General features: G+C 47.2%; 4 protein-coding genes across 4 annotated transcripts; 1 reads left to right on the top strand and 3 right to left on the bottom strand.

Moving 5' to 3' along the window:
* Window positions 1-251: 251 nt before the first annotated feature.
* LOC108049520 (UPF0389 protein CG9231) lies at window positions 252-1,216 on the bottom strand. The gene is made up of 2 exons (XM_017130720.2): window positions 961-1,216; window positions 252-898 (listed from the first exon to the last, which is right to left on the bottom strand). Exons 1-2 carry the CDS (start codon window positions 1,125-1,127, stop codon window positions 685-687), a joined length of 381 nt encoding a protein of 126 aa, XP_016986209.2. The 5' UTR covers window positions 1,128-1,216; the 3' UTR covers window positions 252-684.
* A 421-nt stretch (window positions 1,217-1,637) lies between these two features.
* On the top strand, window positions 1,638-4,484 carry LOC108049535 (ATP-binding cassette sub-family F member 3). Its single transcript, XM_017130739.2, has 8 exons — window positions 1,638-1,879; window positions 1,942-2,198; window positions 2,307-2,530; window positions 2,588-3,235; window positions 3,297-3,470; window positions 3,549-4,039; window positions 4,098-4,189; window positions 4,246-4,484. Exons 1-8 carry the CDS (start codon window positions 1,792-1,794, stop codon window positions 4,396-4,398), a joined length of 2,127 nt encoding a protein of 708 aa, XP_016986228.1. The 5' UTR covers window positions 1,638-1,791; the 3' UTR covers window positions 4,399-4,484.
* Window positions 4,485-4,558: 74 nt separating this feature from the next.
* On the bottom strand, window positions 4,559-5,929 carry LOC108049536 (rRNA methyltransferase 3, mitochondrial). The gene is made up of 2 exons (XM_017130740.2): window positions 4,817-5,929; window positions 4,559-4,758 (listed from the first exon to the last, which is right to left on the bottom strand). Exons 1-2 carry the CDS (start codon window positions 5,893-5,895, stop codon window positions 4,623-4,625), a joined length of 1,215 nt encoding a protein of 404 aa, XP_016986229.2. The 5' UTR covers window positions 5,896-5,929; the 3' UTR covers window positions 4,559-4,622.
* A 343-nt stretch (window positions 5,930-6,272) lies between these two features.
* Window positions 6,273-14,326, bottom strand: LOC108049529 (histone-lysine N-methyltransferase ash1). Its single transcript, XM_017130732.2, has 6 exons — window positions 13,934-14,326; window positions 13,724-13,824; window positions 8,900-13,663; window positions 7,295-8,770; window positions 7,026-7,235; window positions 6,273-6,957 (listed from the first exon to the last, which is right to left on the bottom strand). Exons 2-6 carry the CDS (start codon window positions 13,802-13,804, stop codon window positions 6,778-6,780), a joined length of 6,711 nt encoding a protein of 2,236 aa, XP_016986221.2. The 5' UTR covers window positions 13,805-13,824; window positions 13,934-14,326; the 3' UTR covers window positions 6,273-6,777.
* Window positions 14,327-14,543: the final 217 nt, after the last annotated feature.

Below are 14,543 nucleotides of genomic sequence, written 5' to 3'. Positions count from 1 at the left end.
TAAGAATCTTAAAATTATTCATTATTGGACAGGAAGTTTTTTAACAGCTATAAGGAAATGAAAAAAAGCTGTCCAAGTTTGAATATGTATACTCGAAATGTATTCATTTCTTCTCCAATAATGTATGTATTTCGAAATAGATGATGCCATTTTAAATTCCGTAAAAAATCTTAATAAAATAACATAACTATTTAATATGATTTAAATTATTAAAATAAATACTTAAGTTCCCAGAATAAAGAACGCATGAGTTTTTAAAATTTTAGCACCCTAGACCATTTTCTCATAAAATATTTATTAACTTTGGTAATACAACTAACTTTGAGTTTACAAATATCACTGAATATCTAGCAAGGTAATGGCATGTGTACATGCTTAGGACAAAATGTTTTCTAAACCAAAGAGAAACTAAAAGATTTGACCCTGTTTCAGTTTTCAATTCCAAATAATATTGGCTAAATAGGCCTTAAATAAAGTGTATTAAACTTTTTATAATCTTCGGTTTTGAGGAACTATTTGAGAGAGGTACTACAAAATAATTTTAATTTAGCAGAAAGGGTAAAGCCCTAATGGCAGTGCACTATTAACTTTTTAATTGTGTTTCCACCAATTTCGATCGGAATTGAAAACAGAAACTTGGACAGCTGTAATGTTTGTAGGCGAATGGCTTGGTGGTGTAGTTTCCTATTTGGCAGCCGGAGCAGCTGCTCCTTCGCCCTCCTTGGGATCCTTGAACTGATTGTGCCACTCGAGATTCATCTTGGTAACGGATTCACCTCGTTTGGCGGCCTGTTTGCCACTATATACCATTATGGCACAACCGATGGCAGTTAGGGCGATCATAATATTAGCCAGACGAATGCGCATTTTGTTGCGGCAGCGCTCCATGACATCCTGACTGCAAATTAGGATAATCAATGTGAAAGACCTGTTGCATACTCTGCTCTAAGTGCCAAATACCTCACAAAATTGGGAACTTCAGCCTGTGTCTTGTATTTCCCGGTCCAAACCAACATTCGCCTTTCCAGATTGTTCGGCTCATGGTTTTTTAACGTCTCCCGCATCATCTGGCTGGTTCCGAAGGATCGCCGCACCATGGCTCCAATTAAAGCTACTTTGTTAAGCATTTTCAATAGTATTATTCTTTAACTGCAAAATGTCGAAAGAAAACCGGAATTTTATGCAATTCTGTTTAGTCGCTGTAACATAAGATATCGACAGTAAATCGATAGCAGGGAAATTTTGTACGGTCACTTTAATGTTACACAGTCGTTGCGGTTATGACACTGAAACAATATAATAAAATATGTCAACTACCTAAACTGCAAATATGCGAATTCTTTTGAAGAAATATATAAAAAATTTTAAAGTTTGTTATGTTTTGATACAAAGTATTGAATATTCAGTATTGAAACCGTTTTCGTTCTTAATATTAGCTGTTTTAAACTAAGCTGTTGAAATGTTATAAATAAAAGGTTGCGGGAATTGCGTGTTTAAATTCGTTTGTACCAACATTTAGTAACGGATATTCAAGCCAACTGACCAAAATGTCTAGTGATTTTGTTAGGAACGAAACGGAAATGAAATGGTCCATGGACAGTGTGACTGTGGTAAAGGTATGTTTTGGCAACCGGGCTGCGGTCACACTGCTCCCCCTTTAAGATTTCGTTGCGGTGGTAAAAGTCGGAAAAGTCAATTAATATCCGACTGCCACGATAATTAACTGATTTTGCGAACAAGATCAACCGTAGGATCCGACTGCCCGCCCCGCAACTCGAAAACCGTCAAAAAATGAGCGAATACACGACCATTTTGGAGCGTGAGTTTCCTAAAATCGACACGGAAACCAAAACCTATGTTGTGGGGGTGCTCACCGGAAGTAAGTTGTCTTAACCTTCCGATCCCCTCGTCCTTAACACGGACATTACATCCCATCCCCAGGCGAGGAGGACTTCGACAGCGGAGATGACATCTTTGATGCCGTTGGTGACATCCTGCAGAGCGTAGATTGCGACCGGCCGGAAGAGAGCGTCCGGGCGCTTTGCGAGCAGTTCCTCAACATCATGAAAAACAACGGTGTCAACGTGGAGCGCAAGGTGCTCAACGCTCCGGTCAACATCGAGGAGATGGCCAAGAATATGGAGCGAATGGACAAGGACATGCAGAGCATCTGGGTGGTGAACAAGGACGGAGGAAATGTAAGTGTAGCCCAAATGGCAATGGATCCCCACTCCAATAGATCCCCATGAATTCACATAAGACTTATCTTCAATATGTTTTAAGTAAATGCACATTTATTCTTTCAGAAAGTTGACTCCAAAAAGCTGGGCAAGGCGGAGGCCAAGTTGCAGCAGAAGCAGGAGAAACGGCAGGAGGTAAACAAACATGGAATGATTCCTGTAGCGGTGAAGCTGCAAACGGCCACAGCCTCCCAGGTGACCAACAAGAAGAACACCAAGCTGGACCAGAAGGGCCTCAACCGCTCGATGGACATCAAGATCGAGAACTTTGACCTGGCCTTTGGCGAAAAGTAAGATATTTTTACTAAACAGTTGACTAACATTAATCTGTTGTTACTCTCTTCCAGGGTTCTTCTGCAGAATGCGAATCTGCTACTGTCCTTCGGTCGCCGTTATGGTCTGGTGGGACGCAATGGACTGGGTAAGACCACTCTGCTGCGGATGATCGCCGAGCGTCAGCTGCAGATTCCCTCGCACATTTCGGTTCTCCACGTGGAGCAGGAGGTGGTCGGCGATGACACACCAGCCGTGGACAGCGTACTGGAGTGCGATCTCGAGCGAACGAGGCTATTGACCAGGGAGAAGGAGATCCTGGCGGCACTGAATAATGGCGTGCAGGATGCGGCGCTTTCCAATGAGCTGAGCGAAACCTACGCGGCCCTCCAGAACATCGAGGCGGACAAGGCCGTGGCACGTGCATCTGTGATACTCAAGGGTTTGGGTTTCGATGCAGACATGCAACTGCGTCCCACCAAATCCTTCTCAGGCGGTTGGCGCATGCGTCTCGCTTTGGCCAGGGCTCTCTTCTCAAAGCCCGATCTGCTACTGCTCGATGAGCCGACGAACATGTTGGACATCAAGGCCATCATCTGGCTGGAAAATTATCTGCAAACGTGGCCCACCACTGTCCTCGTCGTTTCCCACGATCGCAACTTCCTGGACACAGTGCCGACGGACATTATACATCTACATTCCCAGGAACTGGAGGCATACAAGTAATATAATCCGAAAGAGGGTCTAAATAAGTTATTAATTTAATTATCTTTTGCCTTAAAGGGGAAATTATGAGCAGTTCGAGAAAACAAAGACGGAAAAGCTGAAGTCACAGCGGCGGGAATACGAGGCTCAAATGGCTCACAGATCGCATGTCCAGGACTTCATCGATCGCTTCCGATACAACGCAAATCGTGCCTCATCCGTGCAGTCCAAAATTAAGATGCTCGAAAAACTGTAAGTCTATAACTTCGATTCATAACTTCGAACTTCATTGAAAAATTTAACATACCTATTTTTGTGCTTTCCTTGCAGGCCCGAACTTAAACCGGTGGAGAAGGAGACAGTGGTCACGCTCAAATTCCCCGAGGTGGAGCCCCTCAATCCTCCCGTGCTGGCCATTTCGGAGGTATCGTTCCGCTACAACCCCGAGGATCCCCTGCCCATCTTCAAGGGCGTAAATCTCTCAGCCACCTCGGACTCGCGAATCTGTATTGTCGGAGAGAACGGTGCGGGCAAGTCGACGCTGCTGAAGATCATTGTCGGTCAGCTGAGCACCATTTACGGAAATATTGTACTGCATCGTGGCCTGCGAATTGGATATTTTGCGCAGCATCATGTGGACCATCTGAACATGAATGTGACATGTGTGGGAGTCCTGGCCGAACTGTTTCCCGGACGCCCGGATGAGGAGTATCGTCGTCAGTTGGGTAGCTTTGGCTTATCCGGACCACTGGCCCTGCAGAGCATTGCCAGTTTATCTGGAGGTCAGAAGTCACGTGTAGCCTTAGCGAAGATGTGCATGGGTAAGATCATAATGCATTTTTTAAACATTAAACTTTTATTACAAAATCTTTTTAATAGCGGAACCCAATTTCTTGGTGCTTGATGAGCCGACTAATCACTTGGATATTGAAACCATTGATGCTTTAGGCCGGGCTATTAACGCCTTTAAGGTAAAGGAGCTTCTTCGCGATACAAAATGTTAATATTACTAATAATTTTTTTTTAGGGCGGAGTAATCTTGGTCTCCCACGACGAGCGCCTCATTAAGGTCGTTTGCAAGGAACTCTGGGTGTGTGGAAATCGAACAGTCAGAGCAATCGAAGGTGGTCTGGACGAGTATAAGCGGGAAGTTTACAAGGAAATCGAAGCTAATAGTTGAATTTAATGTAATAACTAATTACTCTATTTGTGAAACAGCCTAGCAATAAATTTATATTATGTCTATGACACAAGGAGAAAGAAAAATATCTTTGCCTTTAGAAAAGGAAAAAAACTATTCCATTCCAATTTAATATTATACTGCACAAAGATAGTTAGAGGAAAACTTTTGTTTTATTCAACGAAATACTTTTTATATATATTTTTGTATTTGAAACCTAAACTTTAAGCCTTCTGGTTAATTTTTCTTCGCAACTCGAAAAGCAACAACGTCAAAGCGGATGCCACATTCAAGCTATCAATTCCAGCTGCCAGGGGTATATAGACACACTTTCCTTTGTTTCCAACCAAGTTTAAGAAGCTGTAAGAAATGGTGTATTAGCATTGTCTTGCTAGCCCTTGGATGTTTCTATTCTTACCGGTAAGCTTCCTCGCTGACTCCGTGACTCTCTCCACCAATAATGAGCAGATTATGTGCACCGATGCCCCCGATATCTGCATAATCAATGGTCTGATTGTTCTCCCGCTTCTCTTGGTTGTTCTCCGCAATGAATACATGACAGTCGTCGGCGGCCTCTGGTGGAATGGTTAACGGGAGCTCCTCCCAGGGGACATCATCGCGAATGGGCACTCGGAACTGACCACCACAGCCTCCTCGCAGGGCCTTCGACTCCCAGGGATCGCAGCAGCCGTGGGTAACCACCACCTGGCTGCAGGGTAGAGCGGCACACGTCCTGATGATGCTGCCCAGGTTGTTGGGTTCTCTGATATTATCGCACACGACTGTTATCGGCAAGGGCTGAGTGCCCAGTCGCTGTTGCTCAGCCAGGTTCTTCTCCAAACCTTTACCTGAGGGCCTGTCAAAGATGGCCATCAAACCGGGTGGGGTAACCAGTGAAGACCATGTCTTCAGGTCATGCTGCGGCACTTTGTAGATCTTTGCCCGAGACTCCAGCTGCGCTTTGCCCACTTCCTCCTTGACCAGAGCCAACTGATCTTTCTGGCTGAAGAGGAGAGTCTCCATTTTTAGACCACATTGCAGAGCCTCCTGGATGAGGCGTCTGCCCTCGACGATGATCTGACGGTTCTTGTCTCGTCGCTTGCGGGAACGCACTGTGGTCAAAAGAGTGCTGGTCAAAGGATCCTGCAGGGTGAGGCGCACAAACTCCAGATTCAGTTCACTGTCCTTGATCACTGGAGCGGGAGTGGGAGCTATCCGTGGAGCAGGGGGAGCCGTGAACTTTCGGGGAGCCGGGGGAGCACTGGTTTCCTTGGGCTTTCTAGGAACAAACGATTTGGTGCGGTTCTTGCGTAAAGCTTCCCGCGTGTTTACCGGCTCGTGCTTCAAATCTGAATTCCCGAAGAGATTGGCCTCTATGTCCAGTGCATCCTTGATGTCGCTTTGGGGATTATAGGAGCTGCTCAATCGCAGTACATTCAAGTTATTCACATTTTTAATATTTGCTTGAAACGAGCGTTTTAAAATATTACAAAACATGGTCGGTTGAGTTGAACAGATGTTTGAATATTCACAGGTGTGGTTTCAACAAGTTATAAGGGGGTTTATACCTTGTGTTTGACGAAAAAATAAATACATTAAAAAAATGATATATTAAAGATTCAAGCTAATAACAAGTATGTTTATTATAAAAAAACAACAGACTTAATATTTTTGGGTTCAATTAACTAAACCCTAAACCTAAAAAACAACAGATTTAATATTTTTGGGTTCAATTAACTAAACCCCCTCCCTAAGCCCATGTAATCAGTGTTGAACAACGCAGCTGATGCATAATCCTAGAACACTAGTGCAAAAGGGGCGGCTCATTTAAAATACACAAGTAATTTAATGAAAATATATTTTTTATTTCACTTTTAAATGTTTTGTTAGCAGTTAATAACAATTTGAAATTAATTAAAAACTAATAGCGTAATAAGTTGTCCTACTTGGGTGATTCGTAGTTAAGCAGCCATAACATAATAAAATAATTTAAAATAACAATGCAAAATTCAAACTCCTTTGATTGCAAGGACGAAAGGAGATAGTTCCGTAAAACAAAATCTATATGGAAATGCGATAAACAATTAAAAACAAAAGAAATTCATCTAAATGGGGGGCTTCATCTGGTGGCGTAAATACTAGTATTTAAATAAATCCTTAGTTTAACCATAATTCATAATCTGTTCCATCTTTGCCGCGATCGCTGGGCTCTTCTTCACGAAATTTGTTCATAACAATGTACATTCTAAAATTACTACTATCACCGTTACATCTTACATGGCTACAAGCTAATTGTTAATTGAAGTTTCATAAATATTAAGCAATGCCTCTAACTTTAGGCGTATATACACGGCTTAACCTATTCGCTGGCTATATTTGTTAGGTCGAACTGGCCGTGGAGCTGCTACTGGACTGCTGGGTCTTCCGCTGCCGGGCTCCGCGTCCCGACAGCAGGTATGACAAATCAATGGGCTGCTCCTGGGCTGTCTGTGCATCTAGACACTTAAGCTTCATAGTTATCAGAACGTTCTCTAAACGGGATCGCCTCTTTTTAAGCATCTGTTGAGAGGAAAATACAAAATTAATTACGTGTAAAAGAATTATAATTCTGACCAGTTGACGCTCACCTGTTTGTTGGGCACCACTGGTGTCACGACATGGACAGCTGTGGTTTCCACTGGGGCCGCACTAACCACACGCGGCTTTCGCCCAACCGATTTCGGCTGCTGCTGTTCCTGCCTGCCAGGTGTCTTTTGCATCGTTGCTGGCACGGCTCCTACATCTAATTCAGTCTTTTGCTTCCTCGTTTTCAGCAGCGAAGGGTCCACATCATGGGGCTACAAATAATATTTTGGTTTTAAAATGCTCATTATTATTAATATTTTTTTTAACTAACCGCATAGCTCTTGGATATCTTGAGCTTTTCGGGGAACTTTCGGAAGGCATAGCTCTTGGTGCAGGCCGGATGGTTAGCCTTGGCCTTGGAGAAGAACCTCGCCGTCTTATCCACCCGCAGCTCACAGATGTAGCAATGGTCCTCATCGTTGCATTCCATCGGGCGTCCTTTACAGAAGGTGGTGCGATCCAACACCCAGCAGCGTCCAATTACCAACTCAATGGGTACCACCTCATAAAGGGAAACTCTTACCACTTCATTGGGGTAAAAGCGACGCGAAGGTTCATGGAAAGTTTCATGGGGCCGAAGGAAATGGTGGCCGAATATGAAACGCTTTCCCATTTCGTTTTTCCACAAGTGCTCCACGCGAAAGATGTCGCACTCTTGGTAATCAATGGCTCCGATCGTCTCGTAAGTATGCTTTTTGGTTGGCAGCACCTTACCCGCTTCATCCTTGATGGGAATATCCCGCAGCACATAGACGGCATCACCCTGACGCACCTGAAGATCGCCGCGCATCAGGGAGAGGTAGTAGCGATGGCCCTCTTCGGTGAATTCCTCCAGAGGAATCTCCCGATCCACTTCTCTTGGCTCGCAACGTTCGCACTGATAGTTATCTGCATCTATGTCCGCTTTGGTACATTCTGTATGCTGCCACACCATGCACTTGGCGCACTGAATCATCAAACCCTCATCTTTGTACAACCCGCAAATGCAACGGATCACATCTTCTTCTGGAGATGTTTCAACGGGAAGCAGTAGAGGTGTTGCTTTCGATGGCACTAACGGAGAATCCCTTTCCTTTGCTCCGGGTGATTTTTTTACAGCAACCTTTGGCGTTTCGTCCTCTGGTAAAACCACCTCCTTTGGTCTAAAGCTCTGCAATGACTCTGAATCGCCTAGAATCTCCACCAGCTGAAGATAGCTTGCCGTTTTCTGTTGCTCATAGCAATCCTTCAGAGATTGCAGTGCTTTGGCTTTTCCTTCGTCATCGCCATGCTGCTGTTTGGCCTCCGCAAAAAGCTGTTGCATCTGCTCATCGTATTCCTGGGGCGTTTTGTAATGTCCCTGTTCGACTTGAGCCTGTATTGATCTGAACTCCACTCGAGAAGTTCCAGCTGTTGCACTTAATTTGCCACTTGTAGAGTTCTTAATAGCCTTTTTCTTCTTACTGGACACTGTAGTTAATAGATCGGACATCTTTAGAGTTTCGAGGGCACTGCAAATATCCCTAAGAACTACAGCCATTTTGGCCATCTTCTCCAGCTCAGGATCATGCACTGCCTGAGCCAATCCGCGAGTTTTCATGTTGCGAGGTGTGCAAAGTGCGGAGATCTGGGCAGCCAGGGAAGTGGAGGATGGTGTGGAAGGGCGTCGACCAGGGATATCGCCATTTGTGACGCCGTGCCCTGGAGAAGATGCAGTAGTGGCAGCAGATGCCAAGGCTGACGCTCGCTTGGCCTTGCATCTGCGGATCTAATGAAGAAAAGGGAAATGGTTAGATAATAATATAATACACAAAATATGTAATACTTAATAATGACCCACTCTTTCACACAAGTTTATTTACAAATTAAGTGGATTAACTATAAAATGAAAACCTACCTTTTCGAAGTTCCTTACTAGGAACGTGTTGAACTGCTTGACCAACTTCTTTTCCTTTTCGGACAACGGTTGGAGTTTTGCTACCGCCACTGCTGAAGCAGTATCCTTTCCCGCCTGCCGTGGAGCATGCTTCTTGGCCTTCTGCTTCCGTTGGCGACCGTTTCGACCCGTGGGTCCCTCTGGAGCAGGCTTGGCCTCCACAGCGGGCAGGGGTTTCACCCTTTGTGACTTGCCTCCGATGACACCACGGCATTGGGGCGTGTTGCATCTGCAGGGTTGACCCTCTGAGGGATTGAACAGCGAAAAGTTGTAGTCGTAGGTCAGCTCCTCGCCCTGCTGGATGGCTCTTTTAGCGAAAAGGACCATCCTAGATAGGCCGTTGACACTCCATTTCTGCATCTCGCAGTTGGGCTCGCAGGAGTGGTTGACAAACCTACAATCGCTGCCCATGCGCTGGCCATCGATTACCAGTCCACCGTCCAAATGAAGACAATAGTGGTGGGTGTCATTCAAATATATGCTGGCCATCCGCTGCTTAAATTCCCTTTCGGTGACCACTTCTCCGACGTACTCCAGTATGTAGGTGCCCTTTGAAATGGGCAGTTTAGTCCTTACTCCCCATCCCTTATCCGTCGTCATAAAGCGCTCCACTCCGGGTGCAACTGCATGCCGCTGGATCTTTTGATTCCGACACTTCTCTCCAGCTGGACAACTGCCGGGCGAGCACTCTGTATAAACCATGCGATTGAGACAATTGTCCATGCAGGACTTTTCGCCCTGATTCTTACAGTTACAGGTGGGATGATCGAATCCAGCCAGATTCGGACGCACTGACTCGGCGTACACATTCGTTCGAATCTTACGATAATTCCAGGATGGCACATCGTGTCGAGTGGGTAGTTTCGAGTTCGTATAAGCCCACCATATGTCGTAGGGCAACTCGAAATCGACTTCACTCCTACGCAGATACTTCTCGCAATAGGGAGGAGGGGGGAGAAGACTTACAGGAGCCACTTGCTGCTCCTCCAGACCTGGTTTCTTATTCACCTTCGCTGGCGGCGGCATTAGCGATTGTTTGAAGTAATTGGAGAAGAGTCCTGCTGTCAGATAGGTCTTCTTTACTTTAGATAGTTTTCGCAAGGAGGTGGTTGATGCCTTGTCCTCACTGGATTCACTGCAACTTGCGTAATCTGGTGGACCAGAATTCTGGGATTCACTGGCGGGTAAGGGATCATGTTCGATGGGGATTTGGTCGAGCCGCTTGGCCTCCGCCTCGGCATCTATCTCCTCCTGACTGGCGGGAGTTTCAGCAGGAATCCCTTCCACTGGTGCTGGTTGAATAAGTTTTTCCTTCTTGCTTTGGTTAGTTCCCGTTTCCAAGTTCTTGCGCCGCTTCAAGCGTATCTTGCAACTGAAATTTGTGTTGGGATCGATGCCAGCTGGGAGTTTAATATTCGGTTCGAGTTTGGTTTTCTTCTGTTGAGAAGTGGGTGTGGGAGGCGGCACTTCTATTACCGGTTGCTTAGGCTGTCGACCACGTTTCTTGGCTATCTTTACCTCGGGTTCCGTTTTGGGCGGCGGCGGTACGGGTTTAACTTCAGGTTGCTCCTTATTCTTGGGTTTTCTACCTCGCGGTCTTCCTCTGGCGGGAGTTTGGGGTCGCTGTAGGCGTTCCAATGCCACAACCGATAGCCGGGGAGCTCTCTGATTGCTCCTGGCCACAAAGGTTTCCCTGGCTTCACCTGCTTGAGGCACACGCTCGCAATCCATAGCAGGATTCGCTGGTGCCTGCACTTGGGCACTACTGCTGCTCCGGGTTTCTCTTATGGATTGCAGGGGCTCATCATCGGGATCAATCTCCGGCTCGGGTGCTTCGATCACGGCTGCTGGCTGCTGCTCCACGCTGACCTTACGCTTCTTCCTGCGCACCGTGGGGAATCCCGTCCGATTGATCTTCTTTCGCTTGCGTTTCAGGAGAAGATTGCCGCCTGTTTTGTGAAGTAACGTTTCCACAACTCGCTGACCAATCTCCTTTTTGGTATCCTCCTTGATATCCAAAGCTGAGAGCAACGGAGACTCCACCTCCGCTTTTGTTATGACCGATTCGTTCAGTTTACCAATAGGTATTTGGATTTCCAGCTCTACAGATGGCTCAAACACCCCGGGTGGAGGATAGCTACCAGCTGGGGATTGCATCTGAGCCAAGTCCTTTGTTGCCGCCGCCTTCTGTTTCGCTGCTCCTCCTCTCCTTTGCTGCTTTAGGGAGCACAGAGAGCTGGGACTGATATCCAGCAACTTCCCTCCACTAATGGAGTTGTTATCAACAACAATTCTCAGGGGAGAATTGCTGGCTGAAGAAGCAGCTCCGCTGACAGCCGTCGGTTGCTCAAGGAGGTGCCTCTTTTTGGGCGTTAGTGCGGATTTTCCGCTCCTTGCATTGAACTGCGCCTGTGATTTGGTGGATGCAGTGCTCTTGGCCGTCGCCGCCGCTGCGGCCCAGGCCTCTGCATTCAGTTTTCCATTGGCGAATGCCACTTCCACTGGGGGACGCTCTCCTGGCGTCACAAGGTAGTGACGCTTCTTTAGCGGCAACTTGTGATCATCGGGACTGGAGCTGTCATTGCTCTGGGATTTCTTGTGCCGTCGCTTCGCATTACCATTACTGCTCCCACTGCCATTGGGAGTTCCACTGGCACTGGCCGAGAGCATTGCGAAGTCCACCAGGGGCTCACTGAGCTTTCGCTTCTTCAGGGCCCGCTTTAAAGGTTTGGGAAGCGTTGAAGCTGATCCACCTCCGTTTAAAACCAATTGCTGTGCAGGACTTGGAGCTGCAAGAGTGGCCTGCAGCTTGTTGGCATCGGCCAGTAGCTTTTCTTTGCCACTGCTCGCGGTCAGCCGATCCTCCTGTATGCGACACCTCGAGTGGAAGGTGCTCGTGATGATCTCGATTTCGGTAAGGAGCTTAGAGTCAATGTTCAAGGACTTGTTGTGGCTGAAACTCTTCCGACGATGCCTGCGACGCATTCTGGACACGCCAGACACATAGCTGCTGCACATACTGGCTGCCGAAGAGCGACGGGATTTAATTTTGCATGATGATTTGCTGGGAGCCGGTGTCTCTTTCCGCTGGTTCATCATTTTACTGATAAAATTCTCCGGATTGGTGGCAGCCAGACTGCCGCCACGACCGAAGTATTGCCCCGTGGTCACATAGCGGTTGATCTCGCCGTACTTCTTGCTGGCACTCGTCTTGGGCAGACTCTGGAGGCTTGGCTTGCTGATGTACTCGTTACTCTCCTCGCTGCTCTGACCCAGAGATAACCCTGCCAGCTGAAGGATGTCCTGATCTTCGACCGGATCGTCTGCAGTGCTTTTCAAGAGCATGGAGGCCCTGCGCTTCCGCCTCATCCTTAGACCCAACTTTCCGGATTCCTTGCAATCGCTTCGGTAGCCACAACTCTTAGCCCTGCTCCTGCGACTCATGCAGCTCTTGGTGCTGTATCGACTCTTGCAGCTGGCATCGGACTTGTAGCCGGAATTGTGATTGTGGCTGCTTTTTTGATGCCTCACGCTTCCGTAATCCGAGACGTAACCGCTCTTGGCTGCCAGGATCTTGCTGCAAATGGTGGTGCTAGCTCCAGTTCCACTAGCCGCACCCACACTCATGCTTCTTAGCCGAAACTTCTTGTTCACGTCGATCTTTCGCCACAAAGGATCCAGCTGAAGTTCCTCTTTGTTGGATGAGCTGGAGGCGGTCTTTTTATTGTTCTGACGCCGCTTGCTCCTGGGCGGCGGATAGAGCACTCGCTCGGTGGCATACATCCGCTTGTCGAGGTACGCCATATCGATTTTGGGCTTGCTGCCGGAGGCAATTGCCACGGCACCCATGGGCACAATGTTCTCACTTTGCATTTTCGGGGATGGAGTGGTGCTTTGCGTTGTGCTGGTGGTGCTAATCACGCCCGAATCGGCGGATTCGTTTATAGCAGGTCCAGAATTTCCCGAAGCAGGAGCTGTGGCAACCACCTTTTTGGGTCTACCTCTGCGCTTTCGAGGATTAGCGGCTTGCAGGACGGTCTCCTCCTTGGCTTTAACCACCTTCTCCTCCGGGAACTTCGAATTGGTGCTCTGTCCCAGCATCTGGGTCTTCTCCATGAAGTCCTGCAACAAAGTGGACTGATACTGGGGTAGATTCTTGTCCTTGGCCGCCTTGCGAAAGCTGCCCTCTACCGTGGTGTCCTCCGTATCACTCTCCACTCTCTTGATGGCCGCCTGCACTAGGTTGGGCAGCTCATTGTCGCTGGAAGAGATTCCAATGTCCAGAGGGTTGGGTTTGCTGGCAGACTGGGCCGCCTGGGAGATTGCAGTGAGCAGCAATCGCGGTGCTCTCTGCTGGTGAACCTTCAAAGGCAAATCATCCTCTGAATCCGAGGAAAAGGCCGAGATCTGTGGTTTCTTGGACTTCGACAAGGTCTCCGACTTGCCAATCCCACTGGTGCTGCTGGCCAGCTTCTTGCGCTTGACTTTGACCTTCTTGCTGACCGCTCTGTTCCTGGCCTCCGAGCAGCCGGACTCGGTGTCCTGGGTGGACATTTTTCTGGGCTTTAGGGGTGGTTTCTTGGTTACTGCTGCGACTCCTGGCGGTGGGCGGATGGCCGAGATTCTCATGCGCAGGCCATCGGTGTCCGAACGCTGCACGCTGAACTGAGTGGCTGACTTGGTGGACTTCGACTGGCTCGATTGATCCGTAATGGAATCGGTTTCCTGTGGGTGGGAAATATTCAATAGATATCGAAGTGGTTTAGTGTTGCTGCCCAGACTTGCCTCATTTTCACTGCCGGATTCTTGTGCGCGTTGCGTTTCCAGAACCTTTGCTGCTGCCGTCTCATTTTGGCCACTGCTCATATTTTGGAGTCGCTGGGGATCTAAAATACGTTCATTTTCGTTAGCCAAGTGGGTTTTGGTGGCACTTTAAAGTAGGTCAAACCGCGACACAGACGACGACATCCAACAAAAAAAAGACAGAACACTTACGCTTGATTGTTTTCTTGGCTAGCACCTTCACTCGCGGCTTTAATATAGAGTCGAGTTTTTAGCGCGTGGACAATCTATTATTTCACACATTGCATTTGCACTTTTCTTGCGAGTTTGGCCGTGGCTTGCCTGCTTCTAAAATGGCGCCGTTTTCACTTTTCCAAAAATCGCTTTGTTCGACGCCCGACGACGACGCAATGTTGCCTTCGCCTTTCGCATGTGGCACGTTAGTCCGCGATCCCGATTTTTCACTTTTTTAATACGCGGGCGGCGGTGGGGGCGCGCTTTAATTGTTATTGTTAATGTGGCGCAACAACAAAAAGCCAGGCAACCAAAAATCTACGAACATAAATAAAGAAAAAGACACTGCGTTTTGGTGTGGCCAGCTGTGGTGTGTACGTGATGTCTGGACCTCAGTGTGGCCGTGCTGCAACAATCAGGCAACTATCGTTTTGTAACCATCGTTTAACAGGGTTCAATTATAGCTGAAACCAGCTAGAGGCAACTATCAGATTATTATTTTGAGAAAAAAATAATGCAGTAAATCAAAAATTGTCCATACTATTTTAAAGTTACAATTGATGAGATTAAAAATAGTAATAATTGTTTC

The sequence above is a fragment of the Drosophila rhopaloa genome, unplaced genomic scaffold (assembly GCF_018152115.1).
Source record: "Drosophila rhopaloa isolate 14029-0021.01 unplaced genomic scaffold, ASM1815211v1 contig_163, whole genome shotgun sequence".
NCBI lineage: Eukaryota > Metazoa > Arthropoda > Insecta > Diptera > Drosophilidae > Drosophila > Drosophila rhopaloa.
Note: the sequence above shows the minus strand (reverse complement) of the source record. Positions and strands in the feature narration are given on the sequence as shown.

Coding starts and splice junctions, on each gene's coding strand:
- LOC108049535 (XM_017130739.2), top strand. CDS start 1,792: ATGAGCGAATACACGACCATTTTGGAGCGTGAGTTTCCTAAAATCGAC. Junction 3,471..3,548: donor ATTAAGATGCTCGAAAAACT/GTAAGTCTATAA, acceptor CTTTCCTTGCAG/GCCCGAACTTAAACCGGTGG. Junction 4,190..4,245: donor GGGCTATTAACGCCTTTAAG/GTAAAGGAGCTT, acceptor ATTTTTTTTTAG/GGCGGAGTAATCTTGGTCTC.
- LOC108049536 (XM_017130740.2), bottom strand. CDS start 5,895: ATGTTTTGTAATATTTTAAAACGCTCGTTTCAAGCAAATATTAAAAAT. Junction 4,759..4,816: donor GTCAGCGAGGAAGCTTACCG/GTAAGAATAGAA, acceptor CATTTCTTACAG/CTTCTTAAACTTGGTTGGAA.
- LOC108049529 (XM_017130732.2), bottom strand. CDS start 13,804: ATGAGCAGTGGCCAAAATGAGACGGCAGCAGCAAAGGTTCTGGAAACG. Junction 7,236..7,294: donor AGATATCCAAGAGCTATGCG/GTTAGTTAAAAA, acceptor TATTATTTGTAG/CCCCATGATGTGGACCCTTC. Junction 6,958..7,025: donor CAGTGGTGCCCAACAAACAG/GTGAGCGTCAAC, acceptor TCCTCTCAACAG/ATGCTTAAAAAGAGGCGATC.
- LOC108049520 (XM_017130720.2), bottom strand. CDS start 1,127: ATGCTTAACAAAGTAGCTTTAATTGGAGCCATGGTGCGGCGATCCTTC. Junction 899..960: donor GAAGTTCCCAATTTTGTGAG/GTATTTGGCACT, acceptor CCTAATTTGCAG/TCAGGATGTCATGGAGCGCT.